A 22268-nucleotide genomic window follows, 5' to 3' on the forward strand; every position below is an offset into this window, starting at 1 on the left:
TCTTTTAAGAATTTTAGCCTCAGTCTACTTTCAATTAACTGTTGTACAACAGAGGCTTCAGTATATGACTAAAGTAAAGAAATTTCATTTTTCAAGTTTGAGAATCAATCACTGGAAAAAATCCAAATCTAAAGAAATGCACAAATTAAGTGTGTGGAATATTATTTATTTTACATATAGCTTGGATCTCATGGGTTTAATAATACATATTTTTTTCCCATCATCTTGTACAGGATTTTGGATGTAAATTGTCCTAGTGTGCTGGCGACCATTAATTACTTCCTTTTCGTTCATTAGTGTAACTTTGGATTCTTGATCAGTGGTATCCCTTTCTGTCCAGTGTTGTTCATGAGTGAATGCACAAAATAACTTTCATTTTCCAAATTATAGCCCTATTCGGTTTAATTACTTTTATTTTTAGTAGACTTTCCATCAGAAGGGTCGGTTGTACACTTTCCTCATACTTATCGGTATCACTTCTTCAGGAAAGATAGCCTTATACAATTAGAAAAACTCCATTAAGCATACACATGATCTACGGTCATATTTTATATCGCAAGCATGATAGGCTGATTAGTAAGAGGGAGGTTACACAGTCAATTGGAAATATTTTTGCGAGGGAAAACTGCCTCTGAAAAAAAGTTGAAGTTGGAGAAAGAAAGTACCTGAAGCAAATGCATAAGACTGAATGGTGAAGTAAGGGGTGAAACTGGCAGAATAGATACAAATCAGATAGATAAAAAAAAAGATAAAAAATCTACTCACCAAGCAGCAGCAGGAAAACACACATAAAACAGATAATATGTATGCAAGCTTTCGGAGCCAATGGCTCCTTCTTCTGGCAGAAGGGTTAAATGGGAAGGAAGAGGGGTGAAGGAAAGGGACTGGTGAGGTTCAGGTGAAGGGGTAGAATTCATAAAAGTCACCAAGAACCATGGGTTAGGGGAGACTTACCATCCAATAAATAGATACAAAGGTTTCTGCTTGGAATCCCACTCTCTCCCAAGTCAAACAATAGAGGGACATGGTTAAACCTACTTTTCTGTCCATTGGTAATTATTATTCACTATCAATATCTTCTGATGTTTATCATCTGTGGTTGTGTGGTGGTTACAGTTGTTTACAGAGTGTGTGTGTGTTGTCTTTTTACATATGCCCCACATAGCAAGATTGTAAATTTAACCTGCACAGCGACCTCTCATTGCGATTTTTTTTGTAAATGACAGGGTGTGCACCTGTCTAAATGTTGGCTGTTGTTAAGGATGTCACTCAACTGCATTCCTACAATTTGTTTGAATATTTTAGATGCTGGAAGAAACTCAAGTTCCACGTTGTTTACTTATAAGGGGAGGAAATGTAACATTGTTTGCAGAAGTTACATAAACTTCAGAGTACAAGCGTGTGACTGTAATGTTCACTTTCGTCTTTGATTTGGAGTCAAGACCATAATATTGTTTCCATGCTTGCCAAAGTTGAGCGTCATATGAATTCTAATTGCAAGATATGCAATGGTTTTGCTCTTGTTCACAAAAGGATCCATTATGCTTCCTGACAGTTGGGTTTTGTTTCCATAGAATTAATTTGGCTTCATCTGGTGATTGCTTCAAATAGCTAAAGGGTACTCCTTGTCACAGTCTGACTTGGAATTTCATTCTAAAACTTTGAAGCATTCACATACGTTTTAATCTTCCCATGGCTCAGAGTCTAACATTACATCTCAATGTTCTGTGATCCATCTCACAGAGAAAGCTATGGACTATGCAGATTTGTATGAGCTAGGGAAAGGTTTAGACTTTGTGCCAGCTGTGAAGTGTTTAACTGTTGTTGATTTTATAAGTTCTGTGGAAGGGGCTGTTTTTTAACACTTTGGAGACCAGCCACTTAGAAGAATACTGGGCTAAACCATTTAATTAAATCAATAAGAATATTATTAACAGATCCTTGAAGATCTTCATATGTATGACCATCAATCATAATTGAGGTAGGTCATTTATAAATATGTGGAACAGTAAAGGACCAAGAATCAATCCGTGGGGCACTACACATTTAATCATTCTAGACTCGGATGAAACCAGGCCACTACAGATGTCATCAGTACCATTTACTACTACTTTCTATCTTTCAGATATTATTCTGATCCCTTACTTGCTACACCACTTATTCCTAATAGGTCTGCTTTCTGTAATAGGATTTGGTGGTTTACAGTGTCAACAGCTTTTGACAAGTCACAAAATAACCCTATTGTTACCATTTTTGTCATTAATTGAATCCAGAACTTTATTTGTGAAAGCATAGATTGCTTGTTCAGTTGACAGACCCTTTCAGAAACTAAACTGACTTTTGATGAGGAATGTTATATTTATCTAGTTGTTCCAAAATTCTCATATACACAAGCTTTTCCAGAATCTTTGAAAAAGCTGTTAGAGAGGAAACTGATCTGTAATTTGTGACTTTGGTTTTGTCACCTTTCTTGAAAAGGGTTTTACAGCAGCTTATCTGAGTCTGCCAGGCACAGTTCATTGTTGTAAGGATGCATTGAAAATGTGGCTAAGTACATCATTGACAGAAGCACAGCTCTGTTTTAGTAAATTGTTAGAGATATTGTCTACCCCAGTGGAATATTTATTCTTGAGAGAGATAATTGTTCTTTTAATTTCAGATGCTGTGACAGGTCTGATATGACTATTACCTGTATTTTTGGATATAATCATTTGCATATGACTCAGAACTTCATTAACAGAGCCCTTGCAGCCTGTTTGTTCAGAAACTGACAAGAAGTGGTTGTTGAAAATATTGGCTATGTTTTCAGGATCATGTATTAGATTTCCTTCATGTATAATTTTGAGTTCTTCAAAAGTTCTTATGGTTTTTCCCTGTCTCCCTTCTAACAATATTCCAAATAGTCTTCATTTTGTTATAAGAGTTATCAATTTCTTGCTCATAATACAATGCTTTTCACTTTTGTATTACCTTCTTTAGTGTCTTCCAGTACATTTTATAATGGCCAGTTTTCGTTGTGTCCTTAAACATTCTAACTGCAATGTAAAGTTCCCTCTTTGTTTTACATGATTGTTTAATTCCCTATGTGATTCAGTGTTTGGTTTCATGATGTATCAGTATTGCTTCTAACAAACTTTTTTTGGAAGACCTCTTCAAAGATGGCTGAGAACTCATTTATGAATATATTAAATTTTGCACTAACCTCATCCACCCTGTATATTGGGCTCCAGTCCATCTGTTGCAGTTTGTTTTTAAAACTTCCAGTGCATCACTAGTAATTGATCTAGCAGATTTCCAGGAGGGTATTAATTTCTTGAGGGGTGTACTGTCATGCAGAGTGAGAAGTAGTCCATCATGGTCAGATAGTCCATTCAAGGCAGGGGTGACAGTAAAGCTATGATATGTACTTAAATCTATAAATATATTGTCTATGAAAGTCTGACTCTCAGGCTAATCCTAGTGGGAAAGTCAACTATAGGAATAAGATTATATGAACTCATCAGATGTTGGAGCTCCACTTTGTTGTTGTTTTCAGTTAAAAAGTCTACCTTAAAATCCCCCAGAACGATAATTTCATTATTTTTAGAAAATAAAGCAGGTAACAATAATTATCAACTTTTGTAGTCCTGTCTTCCTCAGTTGCGTGTAATATTATGGTATATTGATAATTTTTACTTATGGACTGTCTGACAGCAACTGAATAAAACACAATTTTAGTGCCATACGCGTTTCGCCTTTATTTTCTGCAAGGCATCATCAGTGGCAGGTTGCGTGGACAATTTCTTACATATTACGCTCCTGTTGCATTTTTGGTGTTGTTCTTCTTCTTATGAATGCCAATTTGTGGTTTTTTGCCCACATTCCACAGCACTATGAACTGAACGTTTGTTTTGGGCAAAAAAACAACAAATTGGCATTCATAAGAAGAAGAACAACACCAAAAATGCAAAAGGAGTGTAATATGTAAGAAATTGTCCACGCAACCTGCCACTGATGATGCCTAGCATAAAATAAAGGCGAAACGCGTATGGCACTAAAATTGTGTTTTATTCAGTTGCTGTCAGACAGTCCATAAGTAAAAATTATCAATATACCATAACAATAATTATATTTGAACCAAAAAGACCCAGAAGTTCTACATCTTCATCTACGTCTACATCCATACTCCACAAGCCACCTGACGGTGTGTGGCGGAGGGTACTTTGAGTACCTCTATTGCTTCTCCCTTCTATTCTAGTCTCGTATTGTTCATGGAAAGAAAGAATGTTGGTATGCCTCTGTGTGGGCTTTAATCTCTGTGATTTTATCCTCATGGTCTCTTTGCGAGATATACGTAGGAGGGAAGGTATGTTCTCGAAACTTCAACAAAAGCCCGTACCAAGCTACTGAGTGTCTCTCCTGCAGAGTCTTCCATTGGAGTTTATCTATAATCTCTGTAACGCTTTCGCGATTACTAAATGATCCTGTAACGAATCACGCTGCTCTCTGTTGGATCTTCTCTATCTCTTCTATCAACCCTATCTGGTACGGATCCCACACTGGTGAGCAATATTCAAGCATTGAGCGAACAAGTGTGCTGCAACCTACTTCCTTTGTTTTCAGATTAAATTTCCTTAGGATTCTTCCAATGAATCTCAGTCTGATCAACGATCAACTTTATATGATCATTCCATTTTAAATCACTCCTAATGCCTACTCCCAGATAATTTATGGAATCAACTGCTTCCAGTTGCTGACCTGCTATATTGTAGCTAAATGATAAAGGATCTTTCTTTTTGTGTATTCGCAGCACATTACATTGAGATTAAATTGCCATTCCCTGCACCATGCGGCAATTTGTAGCACATCCTCCTGCATTTCAGTACAATTTTCCATAGTTACAACCTCTCGATATACCACAGCATCATCCGCAAAAAGCCTCAGTGAACTTCCGATGTCATCCACAAGGTCATTTATGTATATTGTGAATAGCAACGGTCCTATGACACTCCCCTGTGGCACACCTGAAATCACTCTTACTTCGGAAGACTTCTCTCCATTGAGAATGACATGCTGCATTCTGTTATCTAGGAGCTCTTCAATCCAATCACACAATTGGTCTGATAGTCCATATGCTCTTACTTTGTTCATTAAACGACTGTGGGGAGCTGTATCAAATGTCTTGCGAAAGTCAAGAAACACGGCATCTACCTGGGAACCCGTGTCTATGGCCCTCTAAGTCTCGTGGACGAATAGCGCGAGCTGGGTTTCACACGATCGTCTTTTTCGAAACCCATGCTGATTCCTACAGAGTAGATTTCTAGTCTCCAGAAAAGTCATTATACTCGAACATAATACATGTTCCAAATTCTACAACTGATCGACGTTAGAGATATAGGTCTATAGTTCTGCACATCTGTTCGACGTCCCTTCTTGAAAACGGGGATGACTTGAGCCCTTTTCCAATCCTTTGGAACACTATGCTCTTCTAGAGACCTACGGTACACCGCAGCAAGAAGGGGGGCAAGTTCCTTCGCATACTCTGTGTAAAATCGAACTGGTATCGCATCAGGTCCAGTGGCCTTTCCTCTTTTGAGTGATTTTAATTGTTTCTCTATCCCTCTGTTGTCTATTTCGATATCTACCATTCTGTCATCTGTGCGACAATCTAGAGAAGGAACTACAGTGCAGTCTTCCTCTATGATACAGCTTTGGAAAAAGACATTTAGTATTTCGGCCTTTAGTCTGTCATCCTCTGTTTCAGTACCATTTTGGTCACAGAGTGTCTGGACATTTTGTTTTGATCCACCTACCACTTTGACATAAGACCAGTTAGTTCCAGGTATCCTGTAAATAGCCACTACTATTACTTGGGAGCTATCTACTGTAACTTCTATTGCACATGCTTCAAACAGTTGCTCTAAAAAGTATTTCCTTACATGTATAGCTCTAAATATGACATTATTTTTAACAAAAATAGCTGCACCACCTCTTTCCTTGTTGTCCTTAGAGTAGTAGCTTGCAATGTTGTAGTTAGATTCTAAATGTAATAAGTTAATGCCATTTGTGACATGATGAGCATTGTTTATACTATTTCTGTCATTTATATTAACTGATAGCTGACCTACTTTGCTGCTAAGTTCCCTAATGTTTTGATGAAACATGGACAGGTTAGACTCGTTTGTAGAGGTGTCACTTATCTTGGGTGCTTCTTGCTCTTTGTATCTGTAGTTAAAAATACTTTCCGACTAGATGTGTGCACTACTTTCCATCTGCTTGCTGCTCCTTGTGCAGTCTGTTTGGCTGTTGTGTTTACTTCTGTTGCTGCTGGTACTTCTTTTTCTTCTTCTTCTTCTTCTTCTGCAGGTGATGTTATGCCTAAAAAATTCTTTGTGTATTTGTTGAATGTGGCTTCCGCTTCATGGTGATGATCAAGTGGTGAAGTTATTTTTGGAGCTTGCAAAATTTGTTTCATTCACCTCCGTATTGGCTTGAACCATTTTGTAATTTGCATCTATTTTAATATTTGATTGTTACTTTCTGTTTTAATATTTGACTGTTACAGTTCATAATTTGGAACTGATTGATTGCTTTACTGTCTGCTGCTCACCAAAAACGCTCTGTGATTAGGATTCAATTGGCACTTGTCCTAGTTTTTTCACTGTCCTGTGAAATACAAGTAAATATTTTATCTGCAAGTACCTCCTTTTCTGATGCATTTAAGTGAAGACCAAGAGCTGTATAGAACCTGTGCCATCAAATGGTTCAAATGGCTCTGAGCACTATGGGACTTAACATCTGAGGTCATCAGTCCCCTAGAACTTAGAACTACCTAAACCTAACTAACCTAAGGACATCACACACATCCATGCCCAAGGCAGGATTCGAACCTGCGACCGTAGCAGTTGCATGGTTCTGGACTGAAGTGCCTAGAACTGCTCGGCCACCATGGCCGGCCCTATGTCATCATCATCACCATCATTTAAGACTGATTATGCCTTTCAGCGTTCAGTCTGGAGCATAGCTCCCCTTATAAAATTCGTCCATGATACCCTATTCAGTGCTAACATTGGTGCCTCTTCTGATGTTAAGCCTATTACTTCAAAATCATTCTTAACCGAATCCGGGTGCCTTCTCCTTGGTCTACCCCGACTCCTCCTACCCTCTACTGCAAAACCCATGAGTCTCTTGCGTAACCTTGCTTCTCCCATGCGTGTAACATGACCCCACCATCTAAGCCTGTTCGCCCTGACTGCTACATCTACAGAGTTCATTCCCAGTTTTTCTTTGATTTCCTCATTGTGGACACCCTCCTGCCATTGTTCCCATCTACTAGTACCTGCAATCATCCTAGCTACTTTCATATCTGTAACCTCAACCTCATTGATAAAGTAACCTAAATCCACCCAGCTTTCGCTCCCATACAACAAAGTTGGCCGAAAGATTGAACGATGCACTGATAACTTAGTCTTGGTACTGACCTCCTTCTTGCAGAAGAGAGTAGATCGTAGCTGAGCGCTCACTGCATTAGCTTTGCTACACCTCGCTTCCAGTTCTTTCACTATTTTGCCATCCTGTGAGAATATGCATCCTAAGTATTTGAAACCGCCCACCTGTTCTAACTTTGTTCCTCCTATTTGGCACTCAATCCATTTATATCTCTTTCCCACTGACATTACATTCGTTTTGGAGATGCTAATCTTCATACCATAGTCCTTACATTTCTGATCTAGCTCTGAAATATTACTTTGCAAACTTTCAATCGAATCTGCCATCACAACTAAGTCATCCGCATATGCGAGACTGCTTATTTTGTGTTCACATATCTTAATCTCACCCAGCCAGTCTATTGTTTTCAACATATTATCCGTAAATAATCTGAACAACAGTTGAGACAGGTTGCAGCCTTGTCTTACCCCTGAAACTACTCTGAACCATGAACTCAATTTACCGTCAACTATAACTGCTACCTGACTATCTATGTAAAGACTTTTAATTGCTTGCAAAAGTTTGCCTCCTATTCCATAATCTTGTACAACAGACAATAACTTCCTCTTAGGACCCTGGTCATATGCCTTTTCTAGATCTATAAAGCATAGTTACAATTCCCTGTTCCACTCGTAACACTTCTCCATTATTCGCTGTAAGCTAAAGATCTGGTCCTGACAGCCTCTAAAAGGCCTAAACCCACACTGATTTTCATGCAATTTGTCCTCAACTAATACTCGCACTTTCCTTTCAACAATACCTGAGAAGATTTTACCCACAACACTGATTAATGAGATACATCTGTAGTTGTTACAATCTTTTCTGTTTCCATGTTTAAAGATTGGTGTGATTACTGCTTTCGTCCAGTCTGATGGAACCTGTCCCGACTCCCACGCCATTTCAATTATCGTGTGTAGCCATTTAAGACCTAACATTCCACTGTATTTGATGAGTTCTGACTTAATTTCATCCACCCCAGTCACTTTATTGCACTGCAATCTACTGACCATTTTCTCCACTTCCTCAAATGTGATGCTATTTCCATCATCATTCCTATCCCATTGTACATCGAAATCTGAAACGTTACTGATCGTATTTTCACCTACATTGAGCAACTCTTCAAAATATTCCCTCCATCTGCCCAAGGATATTCCCTCCATCTGCCCAAGGCATCAACAGGATTCACCAGCAGTTTTCTTGACCTGTCCAAAATACTTGTCATTTCCTTCTTACCTCCCTTCTGAAGACTGCTAATTAAACTCCAGAATGGTTTTCCAGCAGCTTGACCCAAAGTCTCCAACCTGTTTCCAAAGTCTTCCCAAGATTTCTTCTTGGATGCTGCAACTATCTGTTTGGCTTTGTTTCCTTCTTCAACATAACTTTCTCTGCCTACCTGAGTTCTAGTATGCAGCCATTTTTGATAAGCCTTCTTTTTCCTTTTACAGGCTGCCTTGACTGTGTCATTCCACCAAGCTGTTAGCTTCATCCTACCTTTACACACTACTGTTCCAAGACATTCTTTAGCTACTTCTAGTACTGTGTCCCTGTACCTTGTCCATTCCTTTTACAGTGACTGTAATTGACTACATTAAACTAACTGGTACCTTTCAGAGATCACTGTTATGTACTTGTGCCTGATTTCCTTATCCTGAAGTTTCTCCACTCTTATCCTCCTACATATGGACTTGACCTCCTGCACTTTCGGCCTCACAATACCAATTTCACTGCAGATTAAATAGTGATCAGTGTCATCAAAGAATCCCCTGAATATGCGTGTGTCCCTTACAGCCTTCCTGAATTCCTGATCTGTTATTATATAGTCAATGACAGATCTGGTTCCCCTGCCTTCCCACATATACCGGTGAATATAATTGCGTAGGCTTCCGCGGCCAGAGTCAGTCGACATAAAAGTTTTCTGGGTTTGGTACCACGTCATAATGTAAAAACTACTGCTGCTATAGAAAAGCCAACATTTCGGCCACGATTGCAGCGGCCTTCTTCTGGGCCGCTGAAATCATGGCCGAAATGTTGGCTTTTCTATAGCAGCAGTAGTTTTTACATTATGACGCGGTACCAAACCCAGAAAATTTTTGTGTATACCGGTGAATGTTCTTATGTTTAAAAAAGGAGTTTGTGATTACTAAGCCCATACTGGCACAGAAATCCAAGAGTTGTTTCCCGTTCCTGTTGGCCTTCATATCCTCTCCAAATTTACCCATAACCTTTTCATACCCTTCTGTTCAATTTCCAATCCTAGCATTAAAATCACCCATGAGCAGAACACTGTCCTTGTCCTTTACTCTAACAACTACATCACTGAGTGCGTCATAAGAACTATCCATCTTATCTTGATCTGTCCCTTCACAATGCGAATATACTGACACAATCCTAATTTTCTTGCTAGACACTGTCAAATCTATCCACATCAGTCGTTCGTTTACATACCTTATTGCAACTACGCTGGGTTCCATTTCTTTCCTGATGAAAAGCCCTACACCCCATTGTGCTATTCCTGCTTTGACTCCTGACAGGTAGACCTTGTAGTCTCCCACTTCCTCTTCTTTCTCACCCCTTACCCGAATGTCACTAACAGCTAAAACGTCCAACCCCATTTTACTTGCAGCCTCTGCCAGCTCTACCTTCTTCCCAGAGTAGCCCCCATTGATATTAATAGCTCCCCATCTCGTTACCATTCGTTTGCCGAGTTGTATCTTAGGAGTCCCTGGTTTGTCAATTAGAGGTGGGACTCCGTCACCTCCAAAGGTCTGAGTCATTTTGCTCTGATTGTTGCCAGCATCATATTTAAAGTACCAGGGAAGCAGTTTGCTAGCCTTACTTGCCCCAGGTCCCATTGAGTTTTACCCCTAACGGTTGAGGGACTAACCGGTAGATTTGGTAGTCTTTGCCATCTGAGCACAAAGGTGACCACGACTCAGAATATGTCCGAGATACCCAGCCTTATTCCAAAGTAACTGGTATCCTGACTGTCAGGACCACTTATTTGGCCGCTCATACGTTGCCCATGGTTCATGAACTAGGACATGACAACAGGAACCCACACCATGAACCTACGTTACAAAATATTTATGTCTATAACATCGACATTCCAGAAATGAGCATATTTCCATGAAACACTTGCTTACAAAACAAATTTTATGGTTCACTGATGACCAACTCGGTAAATAATGATGCTGTGGGACATTCACAATGAGTACATTTATATGAGTTAAATTATTTAGACATTTTTTCAGTTCTGTGTTAGCCTTGTAAGTCTCATGTCTATAAACATTGTTGGATCCTCCCATCAATACAACAAAATCAGCCTTAGTCAAACTAGTTACTTCACTTAATCTTGTTAGGTTTGTTAGTTCACATAATGGAGCACCAGGCTTCACATATTCAGATACCTTGATGCTGTATTTTTCCGTTAACACTGCAGAAATTCACTGGCTATGACTATCTGCTAACACACAGACTTTTTCATATTTTGCGATTTTCACACTTGGCATATCAACTACTAATTGTCTGTTTACTTTTTACGATTCATTTCCCAACTTTTTTGGCTTCGGTTGGCATGGTCATTGAATCTTCAGTAGTGAACACAATCAAGTTTTTATGCACTCGACATTGACTGTTTTTAGGCGCTAAAGATGTACTGTTTTTAGACACGGAAGTTTCAATGATATTTTGAAATTGTACACCCTGGATACAGTTTTCTTCTGTTTTTCACTTGCCTGCTGAGGCTGAATCTTCTTGGTTCATCAGTGACTCACATTTTCCAGATTAAAGTTTCTTTATGTCCAGTTTTAGAGTGCCAATTATACGTTGAAAACTGGAAATATGTTCTTTTAGCTTTGAAATTTTGTCCTTACAATTTACACGTTTTCTTTTTACCTTTTTCCATGGCAATACACAATTTACTTTTATGCTTGCTGCCTTGTTCTTGCCACTGACACCTGTGTGCTTTTTTCAGATGTGCTGATCATTCTTTTGTTGTTTGGTCTTGTGGAAGTGAGAATTTAAACAGCTTTTTGGAACATCTGAATTAAATTCACCTGAATATCTGCTTCATACAGGTCACAGAAAATGATGGCTGCCTTCCCTTCCTTGATGTGTTCGTCAAGAAGAAGGAAGATGGTACAGTAGGACATGCCATTTACAGGAAGCCAATGCACATCTATTTGTAACTTCAGAATAGTAGTTGTCGCCCTCCAGCACAGTGTGAAGGAATACTTCATACTTGGTTCGTACGTATCACGTCACCTCAGATCATGAAAGTTTGTCAGCTGAGTTGACTCACTTCAAAATCACCTTTACCAGAATGGTTATAATGAAAGACAGATTAAAGCAAGGCACCTAAGTCTACAGCCTTTTTGCCTTATACAGTTAGCATTTCCAACAATATTGGTCATAATCTGCAAAAGCATGGTGTGAACTGTATTTTTTGAGCACCATCTAAGATTAGAACCCTTTTATGGACTGCAAAGGATGTCCTCAGTTTACATATGCCAGGTCTCTAATGTATGTCTTACAGTTGGGCCTGTCATACATTGGTCAGACTATCAGGCCTGTGGACAACCAGTGTACTGAGCATAAGTGTCACACACACTTACAATGTCTGAGGAGATCTGCTGTTACAAAACACTGCCTTGGTACTGGCCATGTGATTAAATTAGCAAACTGCCTTATAAATAGAGATGGAGCTTCTCCCTTAATTTCTGCTTGGAATCCTGCTTTCTCACTGGTCAAACAACAGTGATACAGGGTTAATGCTACCTGCTCACCTGTTGATAACTAATAGTCACTATTCATAACTTCTGATACTGATCATCTTTGGTTATGTGGTGGTACTTCTTGCTTATGGTGTGTGGGAGGGGGGCAAAATGAGATTTTAAATTTTCCTGCAGAGCATTCTGTCATTGTATTTGTTCCAAGAAAATGATGGGCTGTGTGCCCATCAAAATACTGACAGTTGTCAAAGAAACTATTCTTTTGCATTCCTGTAAATTGTTTGAATATTTATTGGTAACTTACCTCCAACAGTTTCCGAAGCCGAGGCTGTTGCTTTAACTGCCTTGTGGACTGTGGTATCTAAAGAAGTGCGTATTTTGCTAAACAGTGAGTTATCTTCTGCAAAACTAATGCTACCATTGCTAACTCGTTTTACAAATCTTTTTGAGTTGCCAGTCTCAGACAGCACATTAGGATATCCTGTGTCATGAACCAACTCTAGAGTATCTTTCTTTGCTGCATCCTCTGCATCGATGGCCTGGAAAATAAAATCAATAATTTACTTTATTATAACAACTGCATAAACCTATTGGCAAAGAGAAACTGTTTTAGGCTTTTACCCTTAGAACTGTCATCAAATGTGATAGTAAACAGATCCAATTTCTAATCTTCACAGACAGGACAGCCATTCTGCTTTTCGGGTCAAAAGTAAGATAGACATAGACAATCTGTTGAGCAAAATTGGCTATGTATTTAGCTCAGAACAGGGTTTAATGGAATCAAAGCTTAGATGAATGTGATGAAGAAAGAACAGTGACTAGTTTAATATAAAAATTTTGAACAACATAGTAGTACAAGAATAAAGAATTCTGCTATCTACAAAGTAAGTTAACATAGGATGGCTGAAGCAAAAAAAAGGTATGAGAAATACACATGGGCAAGCAAAGAAAACTTTATTTGATAAATGAGATCCTCTGTTAGTAAAAACTGATATGGAATTAATGAAGAAGTCCCGTAAAGTGCATTGTAAGGGAGTAAGACATGTGCACTGGAAAATTTAGAGACAAAGAGAATGGAAGTGTCTGAAATGTGGTGCTACTGAAGAATGTTAAACATTAAAAAGTAAGTATACTGGTAAGGTAAGAAATTAAGATGCACCAAAATGGATGAGTGGGCAAGAATCTACGTAAAACACAGGTTAGAGAGACATGTTAGTGGGACAGCCTCTGGGAGTTGTTAATTCTAGAAGTAGCAGATGATGTGAAAATTTTAGTACAGACAAAGCATAGAACATTCAAACCAGTTTATAGACAGAGATTAGCACAGGGATAGGAAGAGATGAAGAAAGCATCAAACTGAGAGATTCACATTTAAAAATTGCAAAACTCTGGTAGCAGGAAAATAATTTCTCTTTTTACTCTCTTTTTACTGAAAGTAATAGTTTTATTATGTTTATTATGACTACGGCAATGTTACACTGGCTGCCAGGTGCACCTCAGTGAAGACTAATAGACTATGGCATACTGGCAATGGCAGACAGTTTGTGTATGATGCTGAGAGTCCTGACTGGATACATAAAGTTCTGAGGTGTGACATGTCAGCTAATAGATAATTTTAATTACATTTTAGTTTTGTTTTTGAGGGTAGTACAGCAAAATCTATGAGTTTAGATATTAAAACTGAGAACAATCACTTAGAGCAGTTAAATCCTGCTGCTTATTGTTTTTCACCTTTGATAATGCTATCACTGCTAGGAGGTTCTGGTCGTATGTAAAGTATGCTAGCGGCAAGACACAATCTTTGTCTTCTCTGCACAACAGCAATGGAAATTCATTATGATAGTGCTGCTAAACAGAGTTACAAAACACAGCCTTCCAAAATTCCTTCACTAAAGAAGATGAAGCAGATATTCCTGAATTTAAGTGAAGAGCAACTGCCTACATGAATAACTTAGAAGAAGATATCCTCAGAATAGAGAAGCAGTTTAAGTTACGTAATAAAGCAAGTCTTCCAGTCCACCAATTATGTTCCTTTCAGAGTATGCTGATGCAATAGCTTCATAGTTAACGATCATATACAGCCATTCGCTTGACGAAAGATCAATACCCAATGACTGGAAAGATGCACACGTTGCACCAATATTCAAGAAAAGCATTTGAAGTAATCCACTACATTACAGGCCCATATCATTAACATTGATATGCAGCAGGATTCTGGAACATATATTGTGTTCAAATATTATGAATTACCTTAAAGAGAATGGTCTACAAACACACAGTCAACATTGATTTAGAAAACATCATTCTTGTGAGACACAACTAGCTCTTTTACTCACACAAAGTGTTGAGTGCTATTGACAAGGGATTCCAAATTGATTCTGTATTTCTACATTTTGACGAAGCTTTTGACACCATATCTCACAAGCAGCTTGTAATCAAATTGTGTGCTAGTGGAATATCGTTTCAGTTATGTGATTAAATTTGTGATTTCCTGTCAGAGAGCTCACAGTTCATAATACCTGACAGAGAGTCATTGAGTAAAACAGAAGTGATTTCTGTCATTCTCAAAGATAGTGTTATAGGCCCTCTGTTGTTCCTTATCTATATAAACAATTTAGGAGACAATCTGAGCAGCTGTCTTTGGTTGTTTGCAGATGATCCTGTCATTTATCATATAATAAAGTCTCATAAGACCAAAATAAACTGCAAAACAATTTAGATAAGATACCTGTAGGGTGCAAAAATTGGCCATTGACCCTAAATAATGAAAAGTGTGAGGTCATCCTCTACACGAGTGCTAAAAGGAATACGTTAAATTTTGGTTACATGATAAATCAATCAAATTCAAAGACTGTAAATTCAGCTAAATAACTTGGAATCACAATTACAAACAACTTAAATTGAAAGAACACATAGAAAATGTTGTGGAGAAACTGAACCAAAGACTGTGTTTTACTGGCAGAGCACTTAAAAGATGCAACAGATTTACTAAGGAGACTGCCAAACTACACTTGTCCACCCTCTTATAGAGTACTGCTGCACATAGGATTAACAGAGTACATCAAGAATGTTCAAAAAGGGCAGTTCATTTTGTATTATTGAGAAACGGGAGGGGGCTCACAGATATGATACGGAACTTGGAGTGCACTTAATAAAAACAAAGGCATTTCTTATTGCGGTAGGATCTTCTCACAAAATTTCAATCACCAGCCTTCTCCTCCGAATGTGAAAATATTTTGTTGATACCGACCTACTAAGGGAGAAATGATCATCATAATAAACTAAGGGAAATCAGAGCTATCACTGAAAGATACAGTTGTTTGTTTTTCCCATGCACTGTTCAAGAGCAGAATAACAGAGAATTATTGTGAAGGTGGTTTGACAAAACCTCTGCCAGGCATTTAAGTGTGATTTGCTGACATAGGTGTAGTTTAGATGTAGAACTCATTTTACAAATCTTTTTGTATAGCATGACCGCTAATTTCACTATCCATCTCTGACCATATTATGTTAAATAAACAATAAAAATGGGGAAATTGCTTTTGCCATTGGTACTTGATTTAGGTGAGATTATATTTTGACTATTCTTCCTATGCATTGTGAGATGCCGATTTGGATTAGGGACTTCATGTAGCACAAACCGGGCACGCTCTTCACAAGCTTCACTTCATTTGGCAGTGAAACAATCGGGCACACTAAATGCAAAGCATCAATTCTTGATCACTAACCTGAAGTACAGAATGACCATGAACTTAATGGGAGCAAGGGAAACATATAACCACAGAAAAAGGTCAAATACCTAATACTAAAATAAAAAAAAAATCTTGCAAGCTGAATTACATACAAAAGAAAACACAAAAATAATCTGCAGTATTATTAAAGTTCCAGGACAGATGTATGCAAGGAATGAAATAAAAACATAAAAAGCTGAAACCATTACGAATAATGAGAGACAGGGAGAAAGGAAACGGGAGTAGAGAGATTTCTGAGCAAAGATCTACGGTACACATTTAAAAATTTGCAAGAACATCACAAGTAGAGATGACATTGAAGTGAGTAAAGGACTCCAACCTCTAGTTTAGTCAGAGTAATTATAGGCATGGAAATGCCACATTTATTTATACGAGGTGCATTCAAGTTCTAAGGCCTCTGGTTTTTTTTCTCTGGACTGGAAAGAGATAGAAACATGCGCATTGTTTTAAAATGAGGCCGCGTTCATTGTCAATACGTACCAGAGATGGCAGCACCATATGGCAGATGGAATTTTACCGCCAGCGGCGAGAATGAGAACTGTTTTAAATACTTAATATGGAGATGTTTTCCTTACTTGAACAGCGTGCAATCATTCGTTTTCTGAATTTGCGTGGTGTGAAACCAACTGAAATTCATCGACAGTTGAAGGAAACATGTGGTGATGGAGTTAAGGATGTGTTGAACGTGCGTTCGTGGGTGCGACAGTTTAATGAAGGCAGAACATCGTGTGACAACAAACCGAAACAACCTTGGGCTCGCACAAGCCGGTCTGACGACATGATCGAGAAAGTAGAGAGAATTGTTTTGGGGGATCGCCGAATGACTGTTGAACAGATCGCCTCCAGAGTTGGCATTTCTGCGGGTTCTGTGCACACAATTCTGCCTGACGACCTGAAAATGCGAAAAGTGTCATCCAGGTGGGTGCCACGAATGCTGACGGACGACCACATGGCTGCCCATGCGGCATGTTGCCAAGCAATGTTGATGCGCAACGACAGCATGAATGGGACTTTCTTTTCGTCGGTTGTGACAATGGATGAGATGTGGATGCCATTTTTCAATCCAGAAACAAAGCGCCAGTCAGCTCAATGGAAGCACACAGATTCACCGCCACCACAAAAATTTCGGGAAAAAATGATGGTGTCCATGTTCTGGGACAGCGAGGGCGTAATCCTTACCCATTGCGTTCCAAAGGGCACTACAGTAACAGGTGCATCCTACGAAAATGTTTTGAAGAACAAATTCCTTCCTGCACTGCAACAAAAACGTCCGGGAAGGGCTGCGCATGTGCTGTTTCACCAAGACAACGCACCCGCACATCGAGCTAACATTACACAACAGTTTCTTCGTGATAACAACTTTGAAGTGATTCCTCATGCTCCCTACTCACCTGACCTGGCTCCTAGTGACTTTTGGCTTTTTCCAACAATGGCCGCACATTCACCAGCCATGCTGCTATTGCCTCAGCGATTTTCCAGTGGTCAAAACAGACTCCTAAAGAAGCCTTCCCCGCTGCCATGGAATCATGGCATCAGCATTGTGAAAAATGTGTACGTCTGCAGGGCGATTACGTCAAGAAGTAACGCCAGTTTCATCGATTTCGGGTGAGTAGTTAATTAGAAAAAAAATCGGAGGCCTTAGAATTTGAATGCACCTCGTAGTTAGTAGATTTCTATATGATCTTAAGCTAGTCAGTGCCGAACCTCAGACTTTCACTTCACCACTTCATAGTTGGTCACCTTGAAGCACTGTGCTGCTTCCCACAGTGTGTTCATAGCAAATTTTACATTATTTCCTTTTTCCACTTTTTTTCAATTTAAAAAAAAACAATTTATGCTGTCTATAAATGATTAGTAGTAAAGGAGAGTACTCGCCAAGTAGCTATTCAGTGTGTGGAATCCTTTAGTCCTAAATTATTTACATTCTGCCAGAAATTACATTACTAAATTTAAGTTGCCTGTGTGATGTAAATTCCAACTGGTTTTTCATTATGGATATGAGCTGTGTTACTTGTTACATGGAGTACAAGTGACAGTGACTATGCAAATCAGTTTTGTCGAGCTGTACCAATCTATTGTTATCTGGTTCTTGATATTAAGCAATGCCAACTGTAATTTAATTGAAAGTTCTGTACTTTTTTTAAATGAAGAATAAAAATAGTTGAATTGAAGGAGTTTCAAAATAAGTAAAATAAAGGAAAGACAACCACTCATCTACAGCAAATCATGGCATGGGGTACAGTAACACATAATAGAAAATGGCATTCACACTAGTTTTCAAGCACTATCTCTTTTTCCAGCAATACACTCATACTCAAACACAAAACCACACAGACCCTCAAACACATACTTCAGTGGCCATGGCAAGACTAATTATTGTTACTTCATTAGTGAAAACAGTTGCCTGAGCTTATGGAAGTGGAAGGGGGGGGGGGGGGGAGGAAGGATGCATGGATGGGGTAGGAAATAAGGTCACAAGGAGGGAGTAGCAGGAAAGAGGCAGATCTTTGAACAGATAACTTCACAGTCACACGACAAGATGAGAAAAGAGATGTAGGAAGTGGGAGAGGAAGGGAACTGAGAGGGGGGGGAAGGGGGAGGAGGAGAGAAAGGTGAAGATGATGAGGGAAAGAGAGAAGGGATGAAAAGGGGGGAGAGGAGAGTGAGAAAACAGAGGAAGATGGACAGAGGGAGAGGAAGAGGGAGAGTGAGAATGCACACTTGGGCGAGTGGGGAGGGGAAGAGTAGTGGAAGAAGAAAGTGCGTGATCTGGATGGAGTGGTATGGACAAAAGAGAGAAGGGAAAAGGCAAAGTAAGGCAACGGGAAAAAGTTAGTGGAGGTTTAAGCCAGGGAGATTACGAAAGCACAAGATGCCAACCAGCATGGATTTCGAAAACATCGATCATGTGAAACCCAACTTGCACTTTTCTCACACGACACACTGAAAGGAAGATACTGCAGTTCTTCATTTAACTCAGTACCTCACCTACTCTTATTGTCAAAAATACAATCATATGGGGTATCAAGTGAAATTTGTGACTGGATTGAGGACTTTTTGGTGGAGAGGGGGCAGCATGTTATATTGTATGGCGAGTCATCATCAAATGTAGAAGTAACTTCAGGTGTGCCAGTGAAGTGTGTTGGGAAACTTGTTGTTTATGTTGTTTATTAATGACCTTGCAGACAATATTAATAGTAAAATCAGGCTTTTAGCAGATGATACAGCTATCTATAATGAAAAACTATCTGAAAAAAGCTGCATAAATATTCAGCCAGTTCTTGATGAGATTCCAAAGTGGTGCAGAGATTGGCAACTTGCTTTAAATGTTCAGAGATGTAAAATTTTGCACTCCACAAAATGAAAAAAAAAAAAAAAAAACATATATCCTGTGACTATAATATCAATGAGTCACTGTTGGAATCGGCCTACTCACACAAATAACTGGGTGTAACACTTTGTAGGGAAATGAAATGGAACAATCATGTAGGTTAATTCTTGGGTAAAACAGGTGGTAAACTTTGGTTTATTGGTAAAATACAGGGAAGTGCAATCAATCTACAAAGAAAATTGTTTACATATCACTTGTGTGAACAATTCTAGAATACTGCTCAAGTGTGTGGGACCAATACTAGATAGGACTAACAGGAGATATTGAATGTATGCACAGAAGGGCAGCACGAATGGTCAGAGGTTTGTTTGATCCGTGAAAGAGTGTCACAGAGATACTGAAGGAACTTCAAGATCTACATATACTATCCAGAGAAAGTCTGTTAACAAAGTTTGATGAACCAGCTTTAAATGATGACTCTAGGAGTACGCTGCAACCCCCCTATGTCTCACTCACATAGGGGTCATTAGAATAAAACTGGAATAATTACTGCACACACAGAGGCATTCAAACAATCATTCTACCCATGCTCCATACATGAACAGAACAGAAAGAAACCCTAAGAACTGGTACAATGGGACGAACCCTCTGCCATGTACCCCACAATGGTTTGCACAATGCAGATGTAGATGTAGATATGTTGGAGTGACAATGCCCATCTTTTTAGTTAGAGAAACTTGTGCTGGAAAGTAGTATCCAAACAGCCCACATTGTGAAGCAGCTGTTAAAATAATTTGTGTTGTGGTGTGTGGCATCTATATCAACATCTACACTCCTGGAAATTGAAATAAGAACACCGTGAATTCATTGTCCCAGGAAGGGGAAACTTTATTGACACATTCCTGGGGTCAGATACATCACATGATCACACTGACAGAACCACAGGCACATAGACACAGGCAACAGAGCATGCACAATGTCGGCACTAGTACAGTGTATATCCACCTTTCGCAGCAATGCAGGCTGCTATTCTCCCATGGAGACGATCGTAGAGATGCTGGATGTAGTCCTGTGGAACGGCTTGCCATGCCATTTCCACCTGGCACCTCAGTTGGACCAGCGTTCGTGCTGGACGTGCAGACCGCGTGAGACGACGCTTCATCCAGTCCCAAACATGCTCAATGGGGGACAGATCTGGAGATCTTGCTGGCCAGGGTAGTTGACTTACACCTTCTAGAGCACGTTGGGTGGCACAGGATACATGCGGACGTGCATTGTCCTGTTGGAACAGCAAGTTCCCTTGCCGGTCTAGGAATGGTAGAACGATGGGTTCGATGACGGTTTGGATGTACCGTGCACTATTCAGTGTCCCCTCGACGATCACCAGTGGTGTACGGCCAGTGTAGGAGATCGCTCCCCACACCATGATGCCGGGTGTTGGCCCTGTGTGCCTCGGTCGTATGCAGTCCTGATTGTGGCGCTCACCTGCACGGCGCCAAACACGCATACGACCATCATTGGCACCAAGGCAGAAGTGACTCTCATCGCTGAAGACGACACGTCTCCATTCGTCCCTCCATTCACGCCTGTCGCGACACCACTGGAGGCGGGCTGCACGATGTTGGGGCGTGAGCGGAAGACGGCCTAACGGTGTGCGGGACCGTAGCCCAGCTTCATGGAGACGGTTGCGAATGGTCCTCGCCGATACCCCAGGAGCAACAGTGTCCCTAATTTGCTGGGAAGTGGCGGTGCGGTCCCGTATGGCACTGCGTAGGATCCTACGGTCTTGGCGTGCATCCGTGCGTCGCTGCGGTCCGGTCCCAGGTTGACGGGCACGTGCATCTTCCGCCGACCACTGGCGACAACATCGATGTACTGTGGAGACCCCACGCCCCACATGTTGAGCAATTCGGCGGTACGTCCACCCGGCCTCCCGCATGCCCACTATACGCCCTCGCTCAAAGTCTGTCAACTGCACATACGGTTCACGTCCACGCTGTCGCGGCATGCTACCAGTGTTGAAGACTGCGATGGAGCTCCGTATGCCACAGCAAACTGGCTGACACTGACGGCGGCGGTGCACAAATGCTGTGCAGCTAGCGCCAATTCGACGGCCAACACCCGCGGTTCCTGGGTGTATCTGCTGTGCCGTGCGTGTGATCATTGCTTGTACAGCCCTCTCGCAGTGTCCGGAGCAAGTATGGTGGGTCTGACACACCGGTGTCAATGTGTTCTTTTTTCTATTTCCAGGAGTGTATATGATAACTCTGCAATTCACAATTAAGTGCCTGGCAGAGGGTTCATCAAATCACCTACAAGCTATTTCTCTCTAACCATTCCACTCTCAAATAGTGTGCAGGACAAACAAACACTTCAATCTTTCTGTGTGAGCTCTGATTTCTCTTGTTTTATTATAAGGATAATTTCTCTGTATGTAAGAGGGCATGTCTACAATATTTTTGCATTGGAGAAGAAACCTGGTGACTAAAATTCCACAAGAAGACCCTGCTGCAATGAAAAATGTCTGTTTTATTGGTTGCCCCCCCCCCCCCCCCCCCCCCCCAGTTCACATATTATGCCCATGGAACTCTACCCTCTGTCCACAATAATACAAAATGAGCTGCCCTTCATTCAACTTTTTTTATATCCTACTTGAAAACTGGCAAATGTGATGAACTGTGATCATTACACCATTGTGTGACATTTGCATGCAATGGGGAAGGTCCAAATATCAAGTGAATGGATTACCCATGCTCTAAGCCACAATAACAAAAATCAGTGGGTGGCCATAAGTACATCTCTGCTTGGTCGTCATCAATTGGCTTGTGAACACCAACAATTCCTACCCTGTGTCATAACTGGTGATAAGAAATGGTGTCTTTATACTACCATAAAGAAAAGAAAGGACTGGTTGAACCCAAACAAAGCAGCAACTCCTCATACAAAGACATGCACATACCCACAAAACATAATATTATTTGTCTGGTG

At 40.1% G+C, this 22268-nt stretch overlaps 1 protein-coding gene across 3 annotated transcripts in view; it reads right to left on the reverse strand.

Moving 5' to 3' along the window:
- LOC124776224 (ADP-ribosylation factor-like protein 13B) overlaps nt 1-22268 on the reverse strand; it is a 213328-nt gene that overhangs the window by 31237 nt on the left and 159823 nt on the right. For all 3 annotated transcript variants that reach the window (XM_047251093.1, XM_047251085.1, XM_047251101.1), the window contains one exon: nt 12502-12736. In XM_047251093.1, coding sequence (XP_047107049.1) covers nt 12502-12736 — 235 coding nt within the window. The remainder of the gene's footprint in view (nt 1-12501; nt 12737-22268) is intronic.

Source organism: Schistocerca piceifrons, chromosome 1 (assembly GCF_021461385.2).
Source record: "Schistocerca piceifrons isolate TAMUIC-IGC-003096 chromosome 1, iqSchPice1.1, whole genome shotgun sequence".
Classification (NCBI taxonomy): domain Eukaryota; kingdom Metazoa; phylum Arthropoda; class Insecta; order Orthoptera; family Acrididae; genus Schistocerca; species Schistocerca piceifrons.